This window comes from Strongylocentrotus purpuratus, unplaced genomic scaffold (assembly GCF_000002235.5).
Source record: "Strongylocentrotus purpuratus isolate Spur 01 unplaced genomic scaffold, Spur_5.0 spur5_scaffold_6, whole genome shotgun sequence".
Lineage (NCBI taxonomy): Eukaryota > Metazoa > Echinodermata > Echinoidea > Camarodonta > Strongylocentrotidae > Strongylocentrotus > Strongylocentrotus purpuratus.
Window position 1 is genome coordinate 48,344,972 of NW_022145612.1, and position 19,450 is coordinate 48,364,421.

General features: G+C 37.3%; 1 protein-coding gene across 2 annotated transcripts in view; it reads left to right on the forward strand.

The window, feature by feature from the left end:
* LOC754814 (cyclin-D-binding Myb-like transcription factor 1) overlaps positions 1-6,728 on the forward strand; it is a 32,577-nt gene extending 25,849 nt beyond the window's left edge. Inside the window, exon 15 of one of the 2 annotated variants that reach the window (XM_030972577.1) lies at positions 6,526-6,728. In XM_030972577.1, the coding sequence (XP_030828437.1) occupies positions 6,526-6,684 (159 nt within the window). In that variant the 3' untranslated portion in view covers positions 6,685-6,728. The remainder of the gene's footprint in view (positions 1-6,525) is intronic. The other variant, XM_030972576.1, reaches the window with a different exon arrangement.
* Positions 6,729-19,450: the final 12,722 nt, after the last annotated feature.

Here is a 19,450-nt window from a genome sequence, read left to right on the forward strand (position 1 = left end):
AGTTGAACCATTGTAGGGTGGGTGAAGGAAGATGGGGCAGAGGAATTAGGGATAATTTTTATGTCACATATGGAATGAACGTTTCATGCTAGCTTTCAAAATGTTCAGAATAACTTTCAAAACTATCAAATGGTTGTATTTGAAATAATGTTCTTGATGTGATGAGTAGGCCTCTATTATAGGATTTAAAGGATTTTTCTAAACTGGTCAGCTCTAAGTTTGATCCACTCTATCTGATGCTACAGCTGGATGTGATTCATGATGCTATGTATCTTCGCCAAAGTCATTACGCAGTAACATTTAAGCTTTCTAATCGCTGGAGGATGTCTTGAGACCAAGAATCAATCAACACAGCCATTTTTCCATTTTTTCTTCTTCTTGGGTTGAAATTATCTCTCAGAGTGAAAATAGTTTGCTTTCTTTTTCATCTTGTAGTACATGAACATGAACATCTAGATGCTTGTCAGCAGAAGTATAAAGAAAAGTGCATAATTGATATCAACATATATGTATCATAGATCAGGAAAACTATTGTTTTTATTTAGATGGGTATCTGGGAGGGAGGGAGGGTTTGATTTCATTATTTGTAGTAAGCAAAGTGTCTGATGCCAGACAAGATGTGTGTTTTCCAGGACAAAATAGTTGTTCTTAAACTGCAGAAGGCAGGGATTTATTTTTATTTATTCCATATAGATGCTATGATACAGTTTTGCTTTTGCCTTTTAGACTTATTGTATTGGTCAATCAGAAAGACATTGTACAGGATTAAAATATCACATATTGGAAGTGATAGATTTATATGCTATAAAGTAGCATTTGTAAACTATAGTGGGTGATGTTTATGTTCTTATTTACTGTGCAGGGCCCCAAATATAATCTGACAGATTTATTGAGATATGCCATGCCTGAACCTCACTCCTTGCATGAAAACCAAGAGGATTTGGACGGATTTGTTTACTGGTCACTCAGAAGTTCCTCAAGTTTTATTTGAAGTGTCTGCTGGAAGTGATTCATAGATCAATGGGACTTCGATCAAATCATTCCAATGTGTGGCTGCCATCAAACTAGGCCTACTTGTACTTTTATACATGTAGATCAAAACACCCAGTGGGCTACAAATTTGCAAATAGATGAAGCCAGACATTTGCGTGTGAAGCCTTGAAAACGATATTTTGAAATATATCTTCAAGGTTGTTCATTTTAAAAGAATATGAGGATCCTACCAAATGTATTTTGAGCATGTACAAATGTTTTCCCTCTATTTCTTAATATGGAGGAAAACATAAGAAATAACAACAAGAAAAGTAAAAGAATTGCAAAGCAAAACAGAATCAAACACATAGAGAGTACTTTGATACTTGATAAGTTTATTTTAGACATCAGATTGCAGATAAATGATTATCTCTTCCAGATTTGGCATAGATCTGTTTTTCCGCATATGATGAGTATCTATGGTTAATCAATGCTATTGTTTGTTTATTTAAGGTAATACAAAGTTTTAGGAAATTTTGAAAATTGGCTGGATAGAGATTCTTTACAATTTTTATATATTTGGATGCCCATGTGAATGTATTATAAGCACTAGAAAATTTAGCCCCTAAAACACTTCTGCTTTTGAGAAAAATTGAATATCAAATAGCGTCTACGGCCATACAATGGCAGCTGCGAAATAGTCAATTGGTCGATTTTAGTCAAGAAACATTTTTTTATAGCTAAATTAAAATCTTGACCTTGAGAGGGAGCTATACAACATAAAGAGTTTATTATTTACATTTTACAATTTCATCACTTTAGACTCGATTTCAACCACGACAACGATCACTGAATATTGTAGGATCGCATATGCTTCCAATATTTTCATTTGAACCAAATTCATGACCCCATACCAAAACTCTGTATTACCTTTAATCAAGCAGTGGATTTATCCTGCTGCTAATGTTGTTATAGTACTTGAGTTATATGTTGTCTTGTAAAGCAAGAATGAACAAGGTGCACTAGATTTAACACACTCAAACTGAACTGTGCCTTTCTTCATTTTATTTGAGCTATGCATGCAGACTGTCTTTTAGGAATTTTCTTAATGCTCAGGAGGAGAATACATCATATGATGAATTGCTATTGCAATCTCATTTATGTTGGAGTAAGTAGGAATGGTAATCACCCTTGTCAAAGGAATTGGGCCCCATCTCACCGACGGTCTTCTTTGATAGATGGATTAAGGAAATGGATGGGTAATTTGGGAGGATACAACAAGAGGAATTGATGCAAGTCTTGAGGAAGTTGTCCCATTCCAGACGAACTGTGAAGCTAAATATTGTGAGTGTGTATGGGAGGTACTTGGCAGAAGGAAGTCATTACTGGAACTACACACTCCCAGCTCACTTTCACCAACAAAAGATGGACCATTTCCATTGCCAGCAGTTTCTGTCTGTCCAGTGAGAACATGCTCGCATGACTAAAATTGAAAGAGAGGGAGGAGGATGAAAGAGAATTGTATTGTTTGTCTGGACCACTAGAGAATATATAGGTTAATCATGTCACGCTTACTCGAATGTGCCAAGCTGCCTACATGATTTTTTTTAGGAAAACAACAGCAACCATGAAGCAGGTAGTTAACCACAATCAAACAAAAGACATTACCAATGTGGCAAGATTCCAAGTCACATTCGTGCATACTGGAAATAGAAACCACTTGTTGAAAGAGTTTTCTGTGTAAGGACCTTCGTGTTTGATTTTGATCTCTTTGAGTGAAAGCTGTCTTCATCACCATCTCAAAATGAGATTAGGATAATGACAATTGTCAGTAATGCAACAAAAGATGAATTGTGACGTATATACCTCAGGCATGATTACAACCCCAGATTATTACTATGTCGATACTTGACTCTATAATGGTTGCCCGGAACACATTGGCACCCTACATTTAAATCTGGATCCCTTCCCCCCTCAAAATTTCAAAATGAGCATTATTCATACTTACATACAGGCCCCTAAAAATGAATCCTGAATAATTGTAATGTGGATATCGTGACAGTCATGCATGATGGATATAGCAAAGTGAACTCCAAAACCAGAGTGTAAAATAAATGAACCAGTAGATAAATTTTATGTGCAAGTTTGTTTCGAAAACCTTTAGATTACCTGTTCTTTTTAAGGTATGTGTACTATATATCTTGAGTATTTATTTGAATATCCACACTGCCTTTTTTTTACATATGATATTTACATTACAAAGAATGTGGGATTGATACCAATGTTTGTATTGATTTTGGCGGACTGTTATCAGGACTTTTGCAGTGTGCAACTCAAATGATTTAATTCTTTTTTTGTGTGTGTGCATGGGTCTGGTTTGTAGATTCAATAGTACATTGGCAGTAAACATTTATAACTAAAGATTTGAAAGCACTGTTATTTGAAAGCACTTTTATCAGGGTTTAAATTTTGTGATTCTGTGACTCCCAATTCTTGATTTTGCAATAGTTTGAAGCTAACATCAATTTTGTCAGAGAAAAGGTTATCTATAATAATTTTCTTGCGTAATCATAAATAGGACAATGTCCTTGAGAAGCTTAAAGTCTTTAGGTAGCACCCCACTGCAGTGATACCCTTACTATCTCAATCAAGATGAATTAGTAATTCCCGTTTTATTTTTGTCTTTGATATACGTACATCAACTCAAAATAGTTTGTCAGCTGACCCTTGCTTGCCACTTTTGTTCGCAGTTATCTTTTAGAAAGTTTGACCTGAGCTAGATGATACTGTCAATCTCTATATATTCCAGATTATGTCAGAAGTGGGTTGGGGTAACCTATGTTGTACCTGTTATGTTTCCGATGCAATTGACCTGATGCCCCAATTTTTATTTTGTATAATTTCATTATTTCATTATTTTATATTTTATTCATTTGAGGGGTCATTCAGGAGACTGAAGTGAGGGGGTTTAAATGTAGGTAGTTAAAAAGAAATGCAATGTGTGGGTACCTAACAATTCAAAGAGGATTGACAAAAAGATATGAATTCTAGAAAGTGATGAGAAGTGGCTGTAAAAGAAGAAGATGGGACCAAGGCGAATACGAATGAGGATAAGAGGGGATGGATATGGGTAAGGGCAGGAGAGAGAGAGAGGAAGAGAATAGGTGAGGGGAAGAGAGAAGAAGTGAATAGGTGATGGAAAGAGAGAAGGTAAAGGAAATAAGGAGGGAAAGGAGCTGGAGATTCAGGAATGAAGGGAAAGGAAAAATTGAAAGTGGAAACGGGAAACAAATACATATAGAAGAAGAAATAATGAAACAAAATGAAGGCATATATTGACAGATGGATTGACACTACACAAAAGTGTATAGACCTAGGTCCTAAGATGTACATGTGCATCTTACAAAATATTAATATTACCGGTATCAAATGTAGTTTGGAGTGGTAGCCACTTGATCTTGAAGAGTCCTGAATTTATTTGCAACACAGTTTCCAATTATCTCTCAGGATGTTTTCTCGATATTCATCAGTTTGGGAGACATGCAGTCCTTGTTTTCAAGGCTTGCTCTTGGACTGAGGAATAAATCATTCAGGATGCTTTTCCGTCTTTGGCTCTTGGAGAGGATTATATCGTTAGCACCTCACTCCCCGAATGTTATCAGTAGCCAAAACATGAGAATAACCATTTAGGGCAAAAGCAACAAATGGCTGCACAGGGACCCGACCTTAATTGACTGGAATCAAATCCATCAAGTGATGTTTGAAAAGGTGTGAAATATTGCCAAATCCACACTTCCGCCCTCACTGATCACTGCACCGTCCTACTTGTACATGTGAATATCATTACCTATGTTTGCCTAACTTCTATCAAAATGCAGAATTTAGTGTGTTGTGTTGATCCCACTTTCTCACAAGTTGAAGGTAAATTATGCATGTAGCATTAGTCAAAGCTGTAGAAATCATAGAATGATGTCCGAGGTGCTCCTTTATTTATATTGCCCAATAACATGTGATACCAATATTAGATACTGAAACCCACCTGGGAAGTGGAAAATAATCAAGATTGGGTGTGCAAGTACAAGAGGTAACATGTCATCATGGGTAGAACCATGACCCTACATGTACCTTGAGAGTTTGCTTTTGTTAAAAATTATTTCGTCTTGTTTTTAATCTTGATATTTGTGTTGCTATTTTGTGTACAGTGTTGTAATTAATGGGATTCAATAACATGGCAATTTTACCCTGACCTGGGGGGGGGGGGGGGGGGGGGGATATGAAGCACCTTGCGTTACTTTTCAAACTTAAATTGCAATAATGACATATTGCAAACGCAGTCTGAGAGATATAAATGCATAGTAATCAGAAACAAACATTTTAGAATAGTATCTGCGCAAATATTAACCTATGGTGCATCCTTGAGCTATAAAGAGATGTGTTTATGAATAGAGGGAGGCATAACATTACCCCCTTCCCTTTCCTACATTCATATGAGCCTTACAGTTGCACTATTGCAATGTATGTGGGTCACAGTGGGTTGGGTTCGTTTGAGAACAATGCTTCCGTGAGAAGACCTAATGAGTTATTTAACACCTCATGAAAGTAATTCAATTAGTTCATTTCCAGCTTGGAGTAGCAGGGAACATCACGTAGTGTTCGGGAAGTCGTCGTAACTATCGTGTACGTTTATCTGTTTCTGACTTGTATAGCCTCTAGGGCATTGACAGCAATCATTTCTATCTGTCTCATTGCACACGAAGGCAAAACTACTCGTATGTCTCACAAGTGTTATTACATAAGTGGAGTGTGTTAACGACTAATTAAAGTTTATATGTTTGAAGAGAAAAGTGCATAACACTGCGATAAAGTTTTTCACTGGTATGCGATATTCATTTTAATAGTTAAAAAGACTTTCAATTTTTTAGCTAATGAAGATGAAGGTACCCGCTCCAACGTTTGCAGACATCATTATGAGTGCGTCTGTCTAAATCTTTACTCATGTCCTTCTCACTCATCTCTCCTTAGGCTCATTCACATGCACATATGTCAGACCCCTGCGGTAAACCCCCTGTGAGACATATGTGAACAAACCCACAGAGTATAATTGAGCCTTTCTCTTTTCTTCTCTTTTCTTTTGTTTCCTTCTTTCATTTTTTTATTAGATCAGCAGTTGTTTCAGAACTGCAATGCTTTGAGACTTGTTCTCAATAATAGGATCACATATTCTCTTGCTCTTCATATTATTCTAACAACCAGGTTTAAACAATGAATGAGAGAGAGAGATAGAGAAAGAGAGAAGGGGTGAAGAGGGTAAGAAAGGGAGAAAGAGGGAAAGGGGGAGGGAGGTTTGAGCAGATCCGTTTTCTTTTTATCGAACTCAACAAATTTACTTGCTTTCAATAACTGTTCTTTTATTACTTCTCTACTGAATTCCTGAAACAGCTATGATTCCGTTTACCAAAAATCTCTTTTAAAAGTCTACCATGTTGTGTTACTTAAAACTCATAAGACCTGAAATATCATCTGTTTATCCCTCTTTCATGCTTGTTTTATCAGGCTGTACACACTGCTGATCTAGTGGGAGTAGCAGAGAATGAAACCACTCTGGTCGTTGTCAATCAAGTGCCCTCTACCGATGAGCTTAGCCAACCTACGACAGGGACTGTAGAAGATGCCCATCTCGGCGGTGGTGTCTTTACTTTGGCAGGTAGGTAACCTACATGTACAAGATACCATTCATTGGAGCATTCCCAATGAATATCTCAGTCCTTAGGCGGTGTCACACAGAAAAATCCCTTGAAAAATCCCTTGAAAAATCCTTTCGAGGGAGAATTTTCTTGCTTCGTTAGAGGATTTTTAATGGGATAATTGATGACAGACAGCAATTAAGAGGATAACTACAATCCAGATAACTAAAATCCAGATTTTTGGCCTCTGTGTGACAACGCCTCTTATGTGTATTTGTTGTTGTTTTGTGTTTTTTCATAGCAGGTGAAAATGCATTCAGATTAGAGGAGATGAGATCTAGAGAATATGAAGACTGTTTCAGTTCCAGCTATATGCTTGTATGAATATAGCTGGTATCTCACCTGTTCATGAAGCTTGTATTGTCATTTTGTGACATGTTTTTTGAATTTCTAATGATTAAAAAGTTTCTTAGCGTAACAAAGAACAAAGATGTTTTACACCAGCTTTTATTTTATTTGTTTTACAAAAGTTCCTTACCCCACTAAATGTGATTTGATTTTAGTATACATATTTTACATAGCCCATGGACAGAGTTAACTCATCTTAGTATTCAAAGGGTTAAATGAAATGATCATTATGATCTCCTCTTTTAAATGTCTGCACTTTGAAGAACATCAATAAAGAAGAAAGGCAGTTTATGAATAAGGTACATACCTGCTGCTTATCATATCTTTATAAGTAATGAATTCTATCGTTCCGGTATGAAAAACCTTACATACCGACATCCGTTGAGGTTAATCCAATGGATTGCTCCACAAACCTTTGCTTGCACACACCCTGTCTCATCTGACAGGTCTGACGTCACAACATCTTGATATTGTTTGGGTCTCAGAAAAACTAAATCAGCAACGATTTTCAGGTGCCCTGCGTAGACTTTAAGGCAATATATCATACAAATTTTGACAACCTACATTAGCATACATCATATCGATATGTTTTGTGAGCTTAATTAAATGCAATTACTTTTGGAAGACTGATGTGTTTATCTCTGATGAACACTGACTTTTTTTATATAAAAGTTTTATTTCTATTGAAAAGTTAAAACTTAGAGGACTGAGAAGATCTTTTTTATAGGTTTTTATTAATTTTCCACACACACAAAGAGAGAGAGAGAGAGGGAGAGAGAGAGAGAGAGAGAGAGAGAGAGAGAGAGAGAGAGAGAGAGAGAGAAAATATAGCACAAATTCTCCCAATTCTCACAAAAGTCAAATGTAATTCATGGATAAATAAAATAGTTGAAAATTGGCAAGCATCAGTGAAAGTAATAAAGAGCCTCAAACTATCTGTAATAGTATTAGTATTAGTATATAAAAACAAACACTTCACCACAATGCCTCCAGGATACGGAGGGAAGGAATATGGATAGTTACTTCTTATTTTCAGATGTACATCTGATTAATCTCAGAGTGTCCCTCTTATGGTCTATTCTGAGCATCATCATCCTAATGCATGTATGAGGTTCTCACAGTCAAGAGATACTAAGGGTTACATTGATGGTATCTGAATAGAATACATGTTCTTTACCCCCACCAATTAGTGATTCACTTCAAGTGGAGTATTGAATCATGTTCATCGTCTACTATATTTGGCTCTTGATCTAAAAATGAACTCTTTTGCCAACCACAAGGAGATTTTGTGGAATGTGAGTACCGTATTCATGTTAATATGTGTTTTTTTAAAAGAAGAACATCTTATGAAAGTAGAAATTAGAAGAATGACAAGGGATTGAATGAAAATGAATCATGGGAGAACATTAAAGGCTATGTAGAGCAATTGCAGTGTCTTTTAGGAAAGAAAAGTATGATTCAGTATAGGCCTATATCTTTTGGATATAAGCAAAGTATGCCAAAAGGAAATTAAGATGTTGATCAATTGTTTATTTAAGATGTGAGGTACGAGTATCCATTTACTTCATCTGGGTCAAGAGTGGCAATTATACATTAATGCCTTGCTGATGGAAGTTAGTTCTGTGCCAGGGTTAGATAAGACATGTTTTACCAAATGAATAATGCACATGTATATTTGTATATTCTCTTTTTAGTCGTTCTATTCAAGTGAAAGAATGACCAATGGAAATGTTGGGTTTGTAGAGATGCTATACTTTGACTTTCAAATTTCAATCAGAATAGAATTTGAGAAAGGGAGCAACGAGGATTCATCCAAAATGGGACAGTGGAGATGAAGGAAATGATGATTGCTTGGGACAGGAATTAAGGGAAATTGAAAAAAGAATACTTTCATATATCTGAGTCATTTAGAGTGAGAAAAATATTTGTAGTACCTATTTGTAGCTGTAATTCCTCCCCTCCTCCATTTAGAGAAAGTTTGTATTCTTGATCAAGTTTTCACTGTAAGCGATGATTTTGCAGAATAGAGGAGCATCTAAGAGAATCATTCAACATACATCCTTGGAATCAAAACATCAAGTACTTTCATAGGAAAGCACCCTTTTTTATGTACATATACATGTATGTTTGCACATTTATTTCACAAGTACCGATATGTATTTTTAGCAAATGAATACTCCCAAGAGGTATATCCATTTAACCTATAATATTTTGACAAGATGAATATGCAAGTCACTTGTATTTTGTTGAGATTTCCATACTTTTGTGAATACCATAGGTATAATGAATATGAATATCAAGTTAAATGGTAATTGTGGCTTCTGATTATTCTTAATTACCCCCTCTCTGTATTCATAGCTGTTAAGAAGGAAGATTAATATTTGTTGAACCACTAAATTCTTTAACTGCAGAATGTCTTTAACTGGTAATATACTGGTATATAAATTGATTGATCTGGATTTATTTTTAAACATTGAACCTGATCAGTAAACTTTACAACCCACCTGTAACGACAGAGATAAGGTGGGGGAGGTGGGGGAGGGGGATAAGAAAAAGTATTTTCTTTCTTTCTGATCATTAATCATATTCCATATAAGGTTATTGAGTCCTGCTGCCAGGCCGGTAACACGGCATGCGTGACAAGGACACAGAAAAATCAAATCAGGTGTATAATTTCACTCATAAAGTTCATGTGCAGGTACACAATAGTCTGTTCACACCAGGCAAAATTTATACAAAAGTTGTATATACTAAAAAAGAAACATAATAAAAACAGTAATAAAAAAAAATGATTGTATGGTGAAAGGGGCGTACACTCATGAAGAAAAAATATCATTGTATAAAGAAACATGGTGTAAAGAAACCAGTTTCGAGCAGGTCAGTTGACATGACAGTTGTCTAATCATCGGAGTGCATGCTGACAATAAGCCTCGCAGTTATATGATTTAACCATAAAACGTTAAGATGAGATGGGACCCTCTTTATCGAGTTGTCGTTTGAATAGAGCTCATTCATGTGTTTCGCTATGCGATGTTTAATCATATGACATTCAGACTAGACTAGGATTAATCACTTGTTGTATATGGTCTTTGTAAAGCTATACAATGAACTTTTGTTGTCTGATTGGCGGTAAGTTACTTTTCATTCCTGTTTGGATATACATGTACCTGCAAATGTCAAAACCTTCATGAGTTTTTTTTTTGAAGAGGAAGGTGTATGTGTTTACATCTAGCAGGTGCTCCAGAAATGTCACAAATGTGAGAGATTATCCAGGGCGGGCTGTTTATGTTGCCAAATTAAGCATGAGAGAGTGGGTGGGTATGAGGTCATTAAACACAAGTGAAAAGTTTGCCCCTGTAGCCATAAGTTTGCATGTAATGAGCAGTCTGAGGCCATTTGATAATGTTTCACTTTTATTATCAGGTGTTGCAATTTTTCTTGCAAAGATTTTCCCCGGAGGATTTCAGATCTTCAGTAGATCTTGTCTTGATAATCATCGCCCTTCCCTTCTCACCCTTCTTTTACATCTTGTGCCTCTCTTATGAAGGTGACTTTATATTTGCTGTGTTAACAATCCAGGAGTTATTGTGTCAAACTTATACCAGTAATGTTAGGGTTAAGATTGCAATTGCAGTGTAGTCTACAACCCAATTGTTTGTTATGTAATTTATGATTTTGGTTAATGATGGCAGAGCATTTGTCTCTGGAGCTTGTTAATTGAGCAACTGTTAATATACAATGGATAAGAGGTTAAAGAACCTGTGATGTTTTCAAATAAAAAAACGCTCCATAGCCTGCATCCCTTCATTTCTTCTGAATCCACTGTGCTATCAAGCCATGTGAATGGCATGAGAGGATAAACACCTTGTTGGATGGAAGAACCCCCTTCGTCCTGTACATGTATGTCCAGACATTGAAAAGTTCCTCTTCATTGATCGTAATCCAAGAAATGATGCAATGTATTTTACGTGATCTGTTTCCACTTTCACACCCATGGTTCTGTAATGAGAGGTTATCATGTGCTGTCCAGATGGTTGAAGTTCAAAGGTCACTGTACCTGTGACAATCATACAATTGCTGTGTTGTGGTAAAAAGTTCACTTGTATCATGGTTATGGCATCTCTTGCCTTGTATATTGTGATAATAATTGTGACAATGATTATGTAATAACTGTATAGGCTCAGTTTTTCAGTAAGGTGAAACTGAATTTTAATTTCTTAGCAATTTTGCAATGTCTATTTTCATGTTGAGATAGATTTAATTCAAACCAATGAGTCATCTTGAATTCAGTTTGTTAAACAGTTAATCATTCCATGCTTCAAAAGTTTTGCACATTGCATTTTTACCCTCCCCTTCCCCTTCCCTGGTATTCAGACAAAGTGACTCAGCTGCCACTCGTAATACTTCTGCAATCCCACCAACAGGGTAGAGCAATATACAAATATGGTATTATTGTTTGAAAAGTCAAAAACATTGAAATCTCTTTCCTAAAACATCCTCGATGTAATCAGTACAAATTATGGAAAAGGTCTGTTTTCTACTTTATTTTGGTCGTTTATTATGTTTGATCCAGTTTTGAAAAAGCATGTTTACCACTTGCCACCCAAAGTGTACATGAGCACCAGTTGTATGTCTATAAAATCTATAAAAGGTTATTCTTGGCTGAGTCATATCTAGCCCAGACAGACTGAGAGAGAGAGATAGGATGAGAGGGAGAGAGGGAGGAAGATATGAAGAGAGGAAGAGAGAGAGAGAGAGAGAGAGAGAGAGAGAGAGAGAGGGGGAGGGGAGGGGATGGAGAGAGAGAGGGAGAGAGAGAGAGAGAGGTGGAGAGAGAGGAGAGAGAGAGAAAGTGGTGAGAGGGGGGGGGGGGAGAGGGGGTGGAGGGAGGAAGGGACAGGGGAGGATGACAAGGGAGAGGGACATCGAGAGGGGGAGAGAGAGTTTGAAAAGCAAGTGGAGGAACTGAAGGAAGGAGGAGTCTGGACATGAGAGGTAAAGCAGAAAAGTGTTGGGTAGTGGGCTCTTGAGGTGTAGCAGAATTCGTTTGGAGGTAGAAAATGGAGGTAGATCAAGTATAAAGGGAACTTGATCTCCTTTGCTTAATTACTTTATATACCTTTTTAATGATCTTGTGCAATCTTTTATGAATTTTACCTCAGTAACTTATTAATAGTTGTATATGAATATATGGTGAGTGCATTCACAGATGCACAGGTTATTTGTACACCACATGGAGATGTTTAACTCTGCACGGTAGTTCACAATTGACCTTGAAATGACCCATCAGCTCAATGTATTGGTATATGTTCTACATCTGATGTCCATATGTTCTCCGTTTCAAGGCCGCAAAATCTTGAATCTCTAGCATTGAATTGATACCCCATCCTCCCCAAACAGGAAAACCAAACATACTATGAAATGAAAAGCTGATTATGAAATTGACACGGTGTGTATATTCATGATACATCCACTATTTCTGAACAGAACAGCATTTTAGCATTAAGCCTTCTAACTTCTATCTGTTACCCATCTAGAGCTGCACATTTTAACCAATATGAAATATCAAACTGGGAATATTTTGACACAAGTTTGTAATCCAATGCACAAAACACTCTGCGCTTCATTAAATAAATTTGCTTCCTTCATGAGCAAGCGCATAACCAGGATTTTATTTTAGGGGGGGTGGTAGTGAGCACGCAAAGCGTGCGAACCAATTACAGAGCATGCAAAGCATGATCCCTAGGGGGGTGGGTGCAGGGAGGGGGGAATTTTCCCCCTCCCTTGCGAAGCGCGGAAGCTTTGACGTTTCATTAAATTATTAGAGAAAGAAGACGATTCATTGTACCGTTCTCAACTCTTAATCCTTGTTTGAATCAAGTTGACGTTACATTAAATTATTAAAGAAAAAAGACGATTCATTGTACCATTCTCAACTCTTAATCCTTATCTGAATTCAGTCCCCCCTCCCCGTCCCGCCCGAAGCATGGAAGCTTTGACGTTTCATTAAATTATTAGAGAAAAAGACGATTCGTTGTACCATTCTCGACTCTTAATCCTTATCTGAGTTCAATTCCCCCCCCCCCCTCCCGCGCGAAGCTTTGACGTTTTATTAAATTATTATTATTTTTCTGAGGGCATGTGCTTCCCCATGTCTACGCTCCCCAATGTCTACGCTACTGTAAATGATCATACCCTTTCATTAGGGAGGATCCATGACCTTGGCCAAGAGGGGGTGTGATGTTACAACTTGTACTTTACATTATTGAAGTTCATTTACATCCCATGGGATGCCTTCCTTTCTATTAGCAGGTCAGTGACTAGCCCGTCTTGGGTTTCGCCTCTATCGTAAATCTTGCGTCAAAGCGTTTCTGATCCCGGTGGATGCGACGGAGAGCAAATCGAGTATGAAAGCTCAGTAATGACAAGATAAACACGGAAGCTATCCGACCCCTTAGGGTTGACTGTGAATCTCCATGTCCTCTGCTCGATCTGTGAAGGACGTAGGACATTATTTGATTTCCTTTTCTGCGGGGATTTAGTAGCTAAGAATAATGTGATTAAGTAGAGAACTGTGAAGTGTGAATGCGTACAATCCTACAAGCCTTTTTTCATGGGGAGAGGGGGAGGGGTCTTAAGAATGCTGCAAAAAAATGCTCATGTTTGATAGGAATTTATATTTTCTCTTCTATAAATTCAGAGTTATTTTAGCATTAAATTGTACCATGTCTTGGGTTAAGAAATGTTATGTCATTGTGAAATCATATCTTATTTACAGGAGCACATTTTTGATTTCCTATAAAGAATTTCATTTCTTTTTGGCTAACTTAATAAACTTTTCAATTTTCCCATAGCTTAATTGCTCTGTGCTCTTGTGCAATGTATGTATTTATGTTTTTAACTTTTCTCCCACGAGGTGCCTGTGTTGGTATATTCTTAGCACTTTGTTCTTAATTGATCTTAATGAACAGTATGCAGATCATCTCCATGCAAGACTTAAAAGAGGCATTTTTCATAATGCAGATTTAATCAGGATTAAAATACCAACTGTACATAAACTTGTATTAAAATGCCAACTTTATAAACTTGTATTTACCATAGCTAAATTGTTCTGTGCTCTTGTGCAATGTATTTATTTATATTTTTCTTAATTGATCTTAACGAACACTATGCTGATCAACTCCATGCAAGGCTTGAAAAAAGCATTTATAAGTATATTCTCATTTCTCAGCACGTTGTTCTTAATTGATTTTAATGAACAGGGTGCTGATCAACTCCTTGCAAGGCTTGAAAGAGGCATTTTTTTTTATAATGCAGATTTGATCAGGATTAAAATGCTAGCCCCATCACTCCCTACTTGACAAGCTGATCTCATTTGGGAGGTCTAGTGATCTCTTGATTAACTGAAAATAGCTGGGGCTCACTAATGAGATAATGAGCAGGAAATGTGCAAGGAGAAATGGTTAGAAGGGTCCTCACCGCTGGATATATAGCACCACACCTTGATTTCTGTGCTGAGTTTGACCTTTAAGAATCGTGAAAACTGAAAGTGAGAACCTTTCTATGTTTGCCATTTTCTTTTGTTACATATATTATTTATATATTTATGTATATTTTGTTTACATCGGACAGGGCATTTGATATTTCATATTATGAAAGAAAAGAATAATTAAATGAAGAAAGTATAAAAAATAAACAATGTTGAGTGAAAATGCTAGCTATAACATCGTTTAGTATATTTGTAAAGCGCTTAGAGACATTTGTATTAAGCGCTATATAAAAATTAAATATTATTATTATTATTATTGTTTATTTTTATATATTCTATTCATTGTATTATTCTTTTCTAATGATCATATGAAATATCAAAAGACCTGTCTGATGTAAAAAAAAATATATATATATATATTTGAAGAAAAAAAAAGACAAAACAGAGAGAGAGAGAGAGAGAGAGAGAGAGAGAGAGAGAGAAGGAAGGAAGTAAAGAAAATACCGGTTTCAGAAATGCAAATAATTGGGTCTACATTTAAATCATTGAATCAAGAAGATACTCCTTGATTGAACTCAGCCAGAACTTGAACATGTTGAAAATATTAAATATAAATCAAACCTGTGTGGATGAGTTAAGGCAACCATAGATTTAGTTTACACTGAAGATACTGTCATGTTATTATCTCAATTTGTACATGTAGGAAGCCAGCCAAGTCAGTTCCCCTCAGCTCCTGCAAAGGTGAAGGCCCATGCTACTTACCTGCTCAGCAATCATTTGGATTGAGAAGTTAGCTTACTATAAATGGATCATGTTTTGTGATATGTTGTTGAAAGGTGGCAGCTGAAGATTGCAGCTATCTATGGAAATATCTTGCGGCTATCCACTGGCAAATCTTAGAGAAGAACATAGCTTGAAATAGAGGCTCTTCACCTTCACCTTGAATCATAAATATCATGATTGATGTTACATACGATGTTAACCCTTTAGATTCCATTTGATTTTGATAGAACACACATTTACCATAGGCCCAAGACTGTGTTATCTTGGGCTTGGTGTTCGATGGGTTTATGTTATTATGAACACATGTCATCACTGCTGCAAAGAAAAAGGGGTTTCCTTTAGAGACAAGGTATGGTACTCATGTGTCTCAACAGAGGTATAAGTTTGACTAAATTGGAGCAGTTTGCCCCTGCAGACCTTCTTTATATCTACGTAGATGTAGATGTACTTCACTTGTATTGTAGAGGGAAACAAAGGGAGGCAGAAACGGGGGGGGGGGGGGATAAAGGGAAGCAGAAACAGAGGGAGAGAGAGAGAGAGAGAAAGAGAGGGAGGAGGGGAGGGAGAGGGTGAGAAGAGAGAGAGAGAAGGAGAAGGAGAAGGAGGGGAGGGGAGGGAAGGGGAGACAAACAGATCAATGGACAGCAGTGTAGCTAGAGTTTTCTATTTGGGGTTTGGGGGCACCCAATTAATCTTCTCTTACAATAAATAGATATACAAGCTAAAAATATCCACCCTGTTTGTCATTGCACTCATTCACAACTGTGCTTCCCAAAACTAGTTTCATGAGGGGGGTTTCCTGTTCCAAGGTGACTATTTAGGTCACGGGTCAATCCATTGTTGTAATGGCCAGAAGGTCTTTCTCTTTAAGGTCTACCCCATCTGTATGTATGGTCATGATGTAGTAACTCGACAATCTATTGCTCTTCTGGTCTCTCTATTAGCGGCTTCCTTTATTGACAGCCAAATACGAAAGGGACATCCTGGATTACCAAACAATTTGCAGCCTCAATTGGAGAGCCTTTAGGAAAGCTGTGGGCACAGTTACACACCACATTCCTCAAGTATGAAAAAATTAGGTATAAATTATTGCCAATTTCGGAGTGAAAAAAAAAAGTTCACTCCAGGTCACTTGGCTGCAATGATTTTCCTATCATTATTCATATATACGTATGCTTTTAATGATACACTGTCTCAGTTTTATTGTGTGTTTGGGATATTTTTATTTGTTTCTGTCAGTTTGTTTATAAGCCTATCTGCACTAGTTTGGCCAGGAGGGATTATACCTCCCTGCATGGTCACTGCCAGGTGGTTATCTCATCAAAAGATTACAAAAATTACACTTATAATGTTAGTAGTTGCAACTAATGTGTCATATAAGAAAAAGAACAATTTCAAGCTTTGCATTGTTGAATCGTTTTATCAGCTAAATTAACAAAAGGGTCCATTTCCGTTTATTCTGAAAACATATGAACTGGTCCTTTTTTTAGCTGATTGAATGAATACCAGTAAAGTAAGCACTGAATATGTGATCCACTGAAGAGGGGTAGATGGAGAACTGCAGAACTTAGAGGAGAGGGGGGGGGGGGGGGCGTGCAGGGATTTACACAACCCTATGGGCATAAGTAGGGGGGAAAGGTCATCACAATTTTAGGTAATCATTAAAAACAGGTCACTTACAACAAACAGAAAATGGCTTTGATATTTCAGGTGATTGATTTAAAAAAAAAGAAGCAATTACACATTGTGTATTGATGGGATGAAATGGATGGGGGGGGGGGGGGGATTCCCCTGTGCCAAATAGATATGCTACTGTTTTGACTGCGTTTGCTACAGTATCAACAATTTCTAATGCGTCATGTCAGATAGCTTTTCCAGACATTCAACCAAAATTTGTTATTTTATGGGTAATAATGTGTCTGCCATCTTGAGTTGGATATTTGTCTAAATATGTCCAAATTTGCCTCTCCGCACAACCAAGCTTCAAACCATACCACACACGATAAAGCGCAAAGAGCGGTTCCTGTTAATGTTACTCGGGATGTCTGTGGTCAGCACGAATGTTACCAAAACAGCTTGAGTAGGACTGCAAATAATGTTTGAGAATTTTTTTGGTTCAGCATAATTCATATCTTCCCATGAAGTGAGGCTCTTGGTGCCAATATCACCACATCCTGGGAGTTCAACCACATGATGACAGCTACAGTCATATGGTGTGTGTGTATGTGCGAACGTTACTTATATCTCTCTTGGCTTTTAATCTCCCTCTCTCTTCTTATGCTCTTGCTGGTGTTATTGTTTTGTTCCCCAACGTCTTCCCCTTCCCCTGCTTTCACTCCGAAGCCCCAGCCCATCTCCTGTTTATCCCACTTTCTCTGTCTAATGATTTCGCCCTTCTTTCTCTTTACTCCTCAAATTCACTTTTGAGGTACAGTGATTGTGTGTGATCTTGATTCTATCCCCCCCCCCTTTCTCTCTCTCTCTCTCTCTCTCTCTCCCCTCCCCTTTCTCTCTCCCCTCCCTTTCTCTCTCTCTCTCTCTCTCTCTCTCTCTCTCTCCCCTCCCCTTTATCTGTTCTATACTGATCATGTTGCTGTCATGGTTTTGTTCTCTTTCTCTTTCTTTCTCTATTTCTGTTCTTCTTTCTATCTATATTGTTCTCTCCCTCATATGAGCTAATGTACTTAGATTAGCAAGTGTGCGCTTGTAAAAATGACGTCTGGCTGGAATGCTTCCCAGAGAGTGGAGAATGTGCATACATTGTGTGCGGGTAAGCCTGAATCCAATTACCTGGGTAATAATATATTTATCTGTAAAGCGCTTTGAGAGGGCCTGCGATCCTGAAAAGCGCTATATAAGAACGAGCTATTATTATTAATATTTATCTCATGATGATGATGTCTGCATTTTCACCCATCTTATATTCCTTTTTTGCTTCACAATATCCCTCTCCCTCTTAATCTCTCTCTCTCAAACTTACCCTTCCTCCCCTCTTTATTTTACCTTTCCATCTGCCCCTCTTTTATAAAATTATACATCCCCAAAATATATCTATTCATCTGATTCTTGTTTTACTTATCATTTCCATCTATACCAGTCTCCTGATCTTGTCTCCTTATATCCCAACATCCTCGTTCGATGACAAGATGCCTTAACATGCTCGTATGTCTACTTGGCAACTAGCGTGTATGTTCAGTGTTATCCAAATTATAAATCATGACATGGAAGTTTGTAGAGAAAATGTCATGGTCTTTGGAGTCGATTTCTTTATGATATTCTTCTGCTCTCATTGGGTGGTATGAACAAAAAAAAGTGGTAATGAGTGAATTTGAATGCCCATGACCTTTGCCAATACCATGCTGTCTATGCCAGCACCTAGAGTGAAACTTCCAAACATTATGTAGGCCTTCTCATTTTTCAGTTGCCGATCATTGAATTTTCTTTCTTTTAATAGGCCTAAATTTTTTCTTTGATATAATATATTCTAGAGTTTGTTTACATTCCTCACATCGGGACTTGGGAGAATGTGTGGGTGTAAAGCTAGATATATAATGCTGACCAGGCTTTTTGTTCACTTCTCAGTGCTTCCCTCATGTGTCCGTATGTGATGTCGGCCTGATGAAATTATGGTGTATTATCACGTCTGTCCATGCTGGGCCTTCAAGTGCAAACTCTGCAGGACACATATTCACATAGTCGAAGAAGGAGAAACCATTTCTCAAGTTCATAGTTGGGCCTCTAATTGAATGTGTGGTACAGATTATGTCTTACTGTTTTTCAAATTCTCCCTGATAGGTGGGGTAAAGAGGAGCGAAGGAGATACAAGAAGGTGTGTTTGTGTAGGTCAAATTAAGTTGTACCTCTACTATTGTTTACAAATTCAGAGACAGATGGAGATGGAGAGGGGGGGGCATGCATACTGGTATGTATGTACAGTAGAGGTGTTGTGGTCTTGAGGATAAGTCACCTGACTGCAGATCACAAGGTACGGGTTCAAATTCCAGCCTGTCACTAACGTCCTTTGGCAAGATGTTAATCTACATTTGCCACTCTCCACCCATGTGTTATAGGAGTACCCGGTAGGATTCAAAAGCTAATGAAGTGTGCTCAGCAT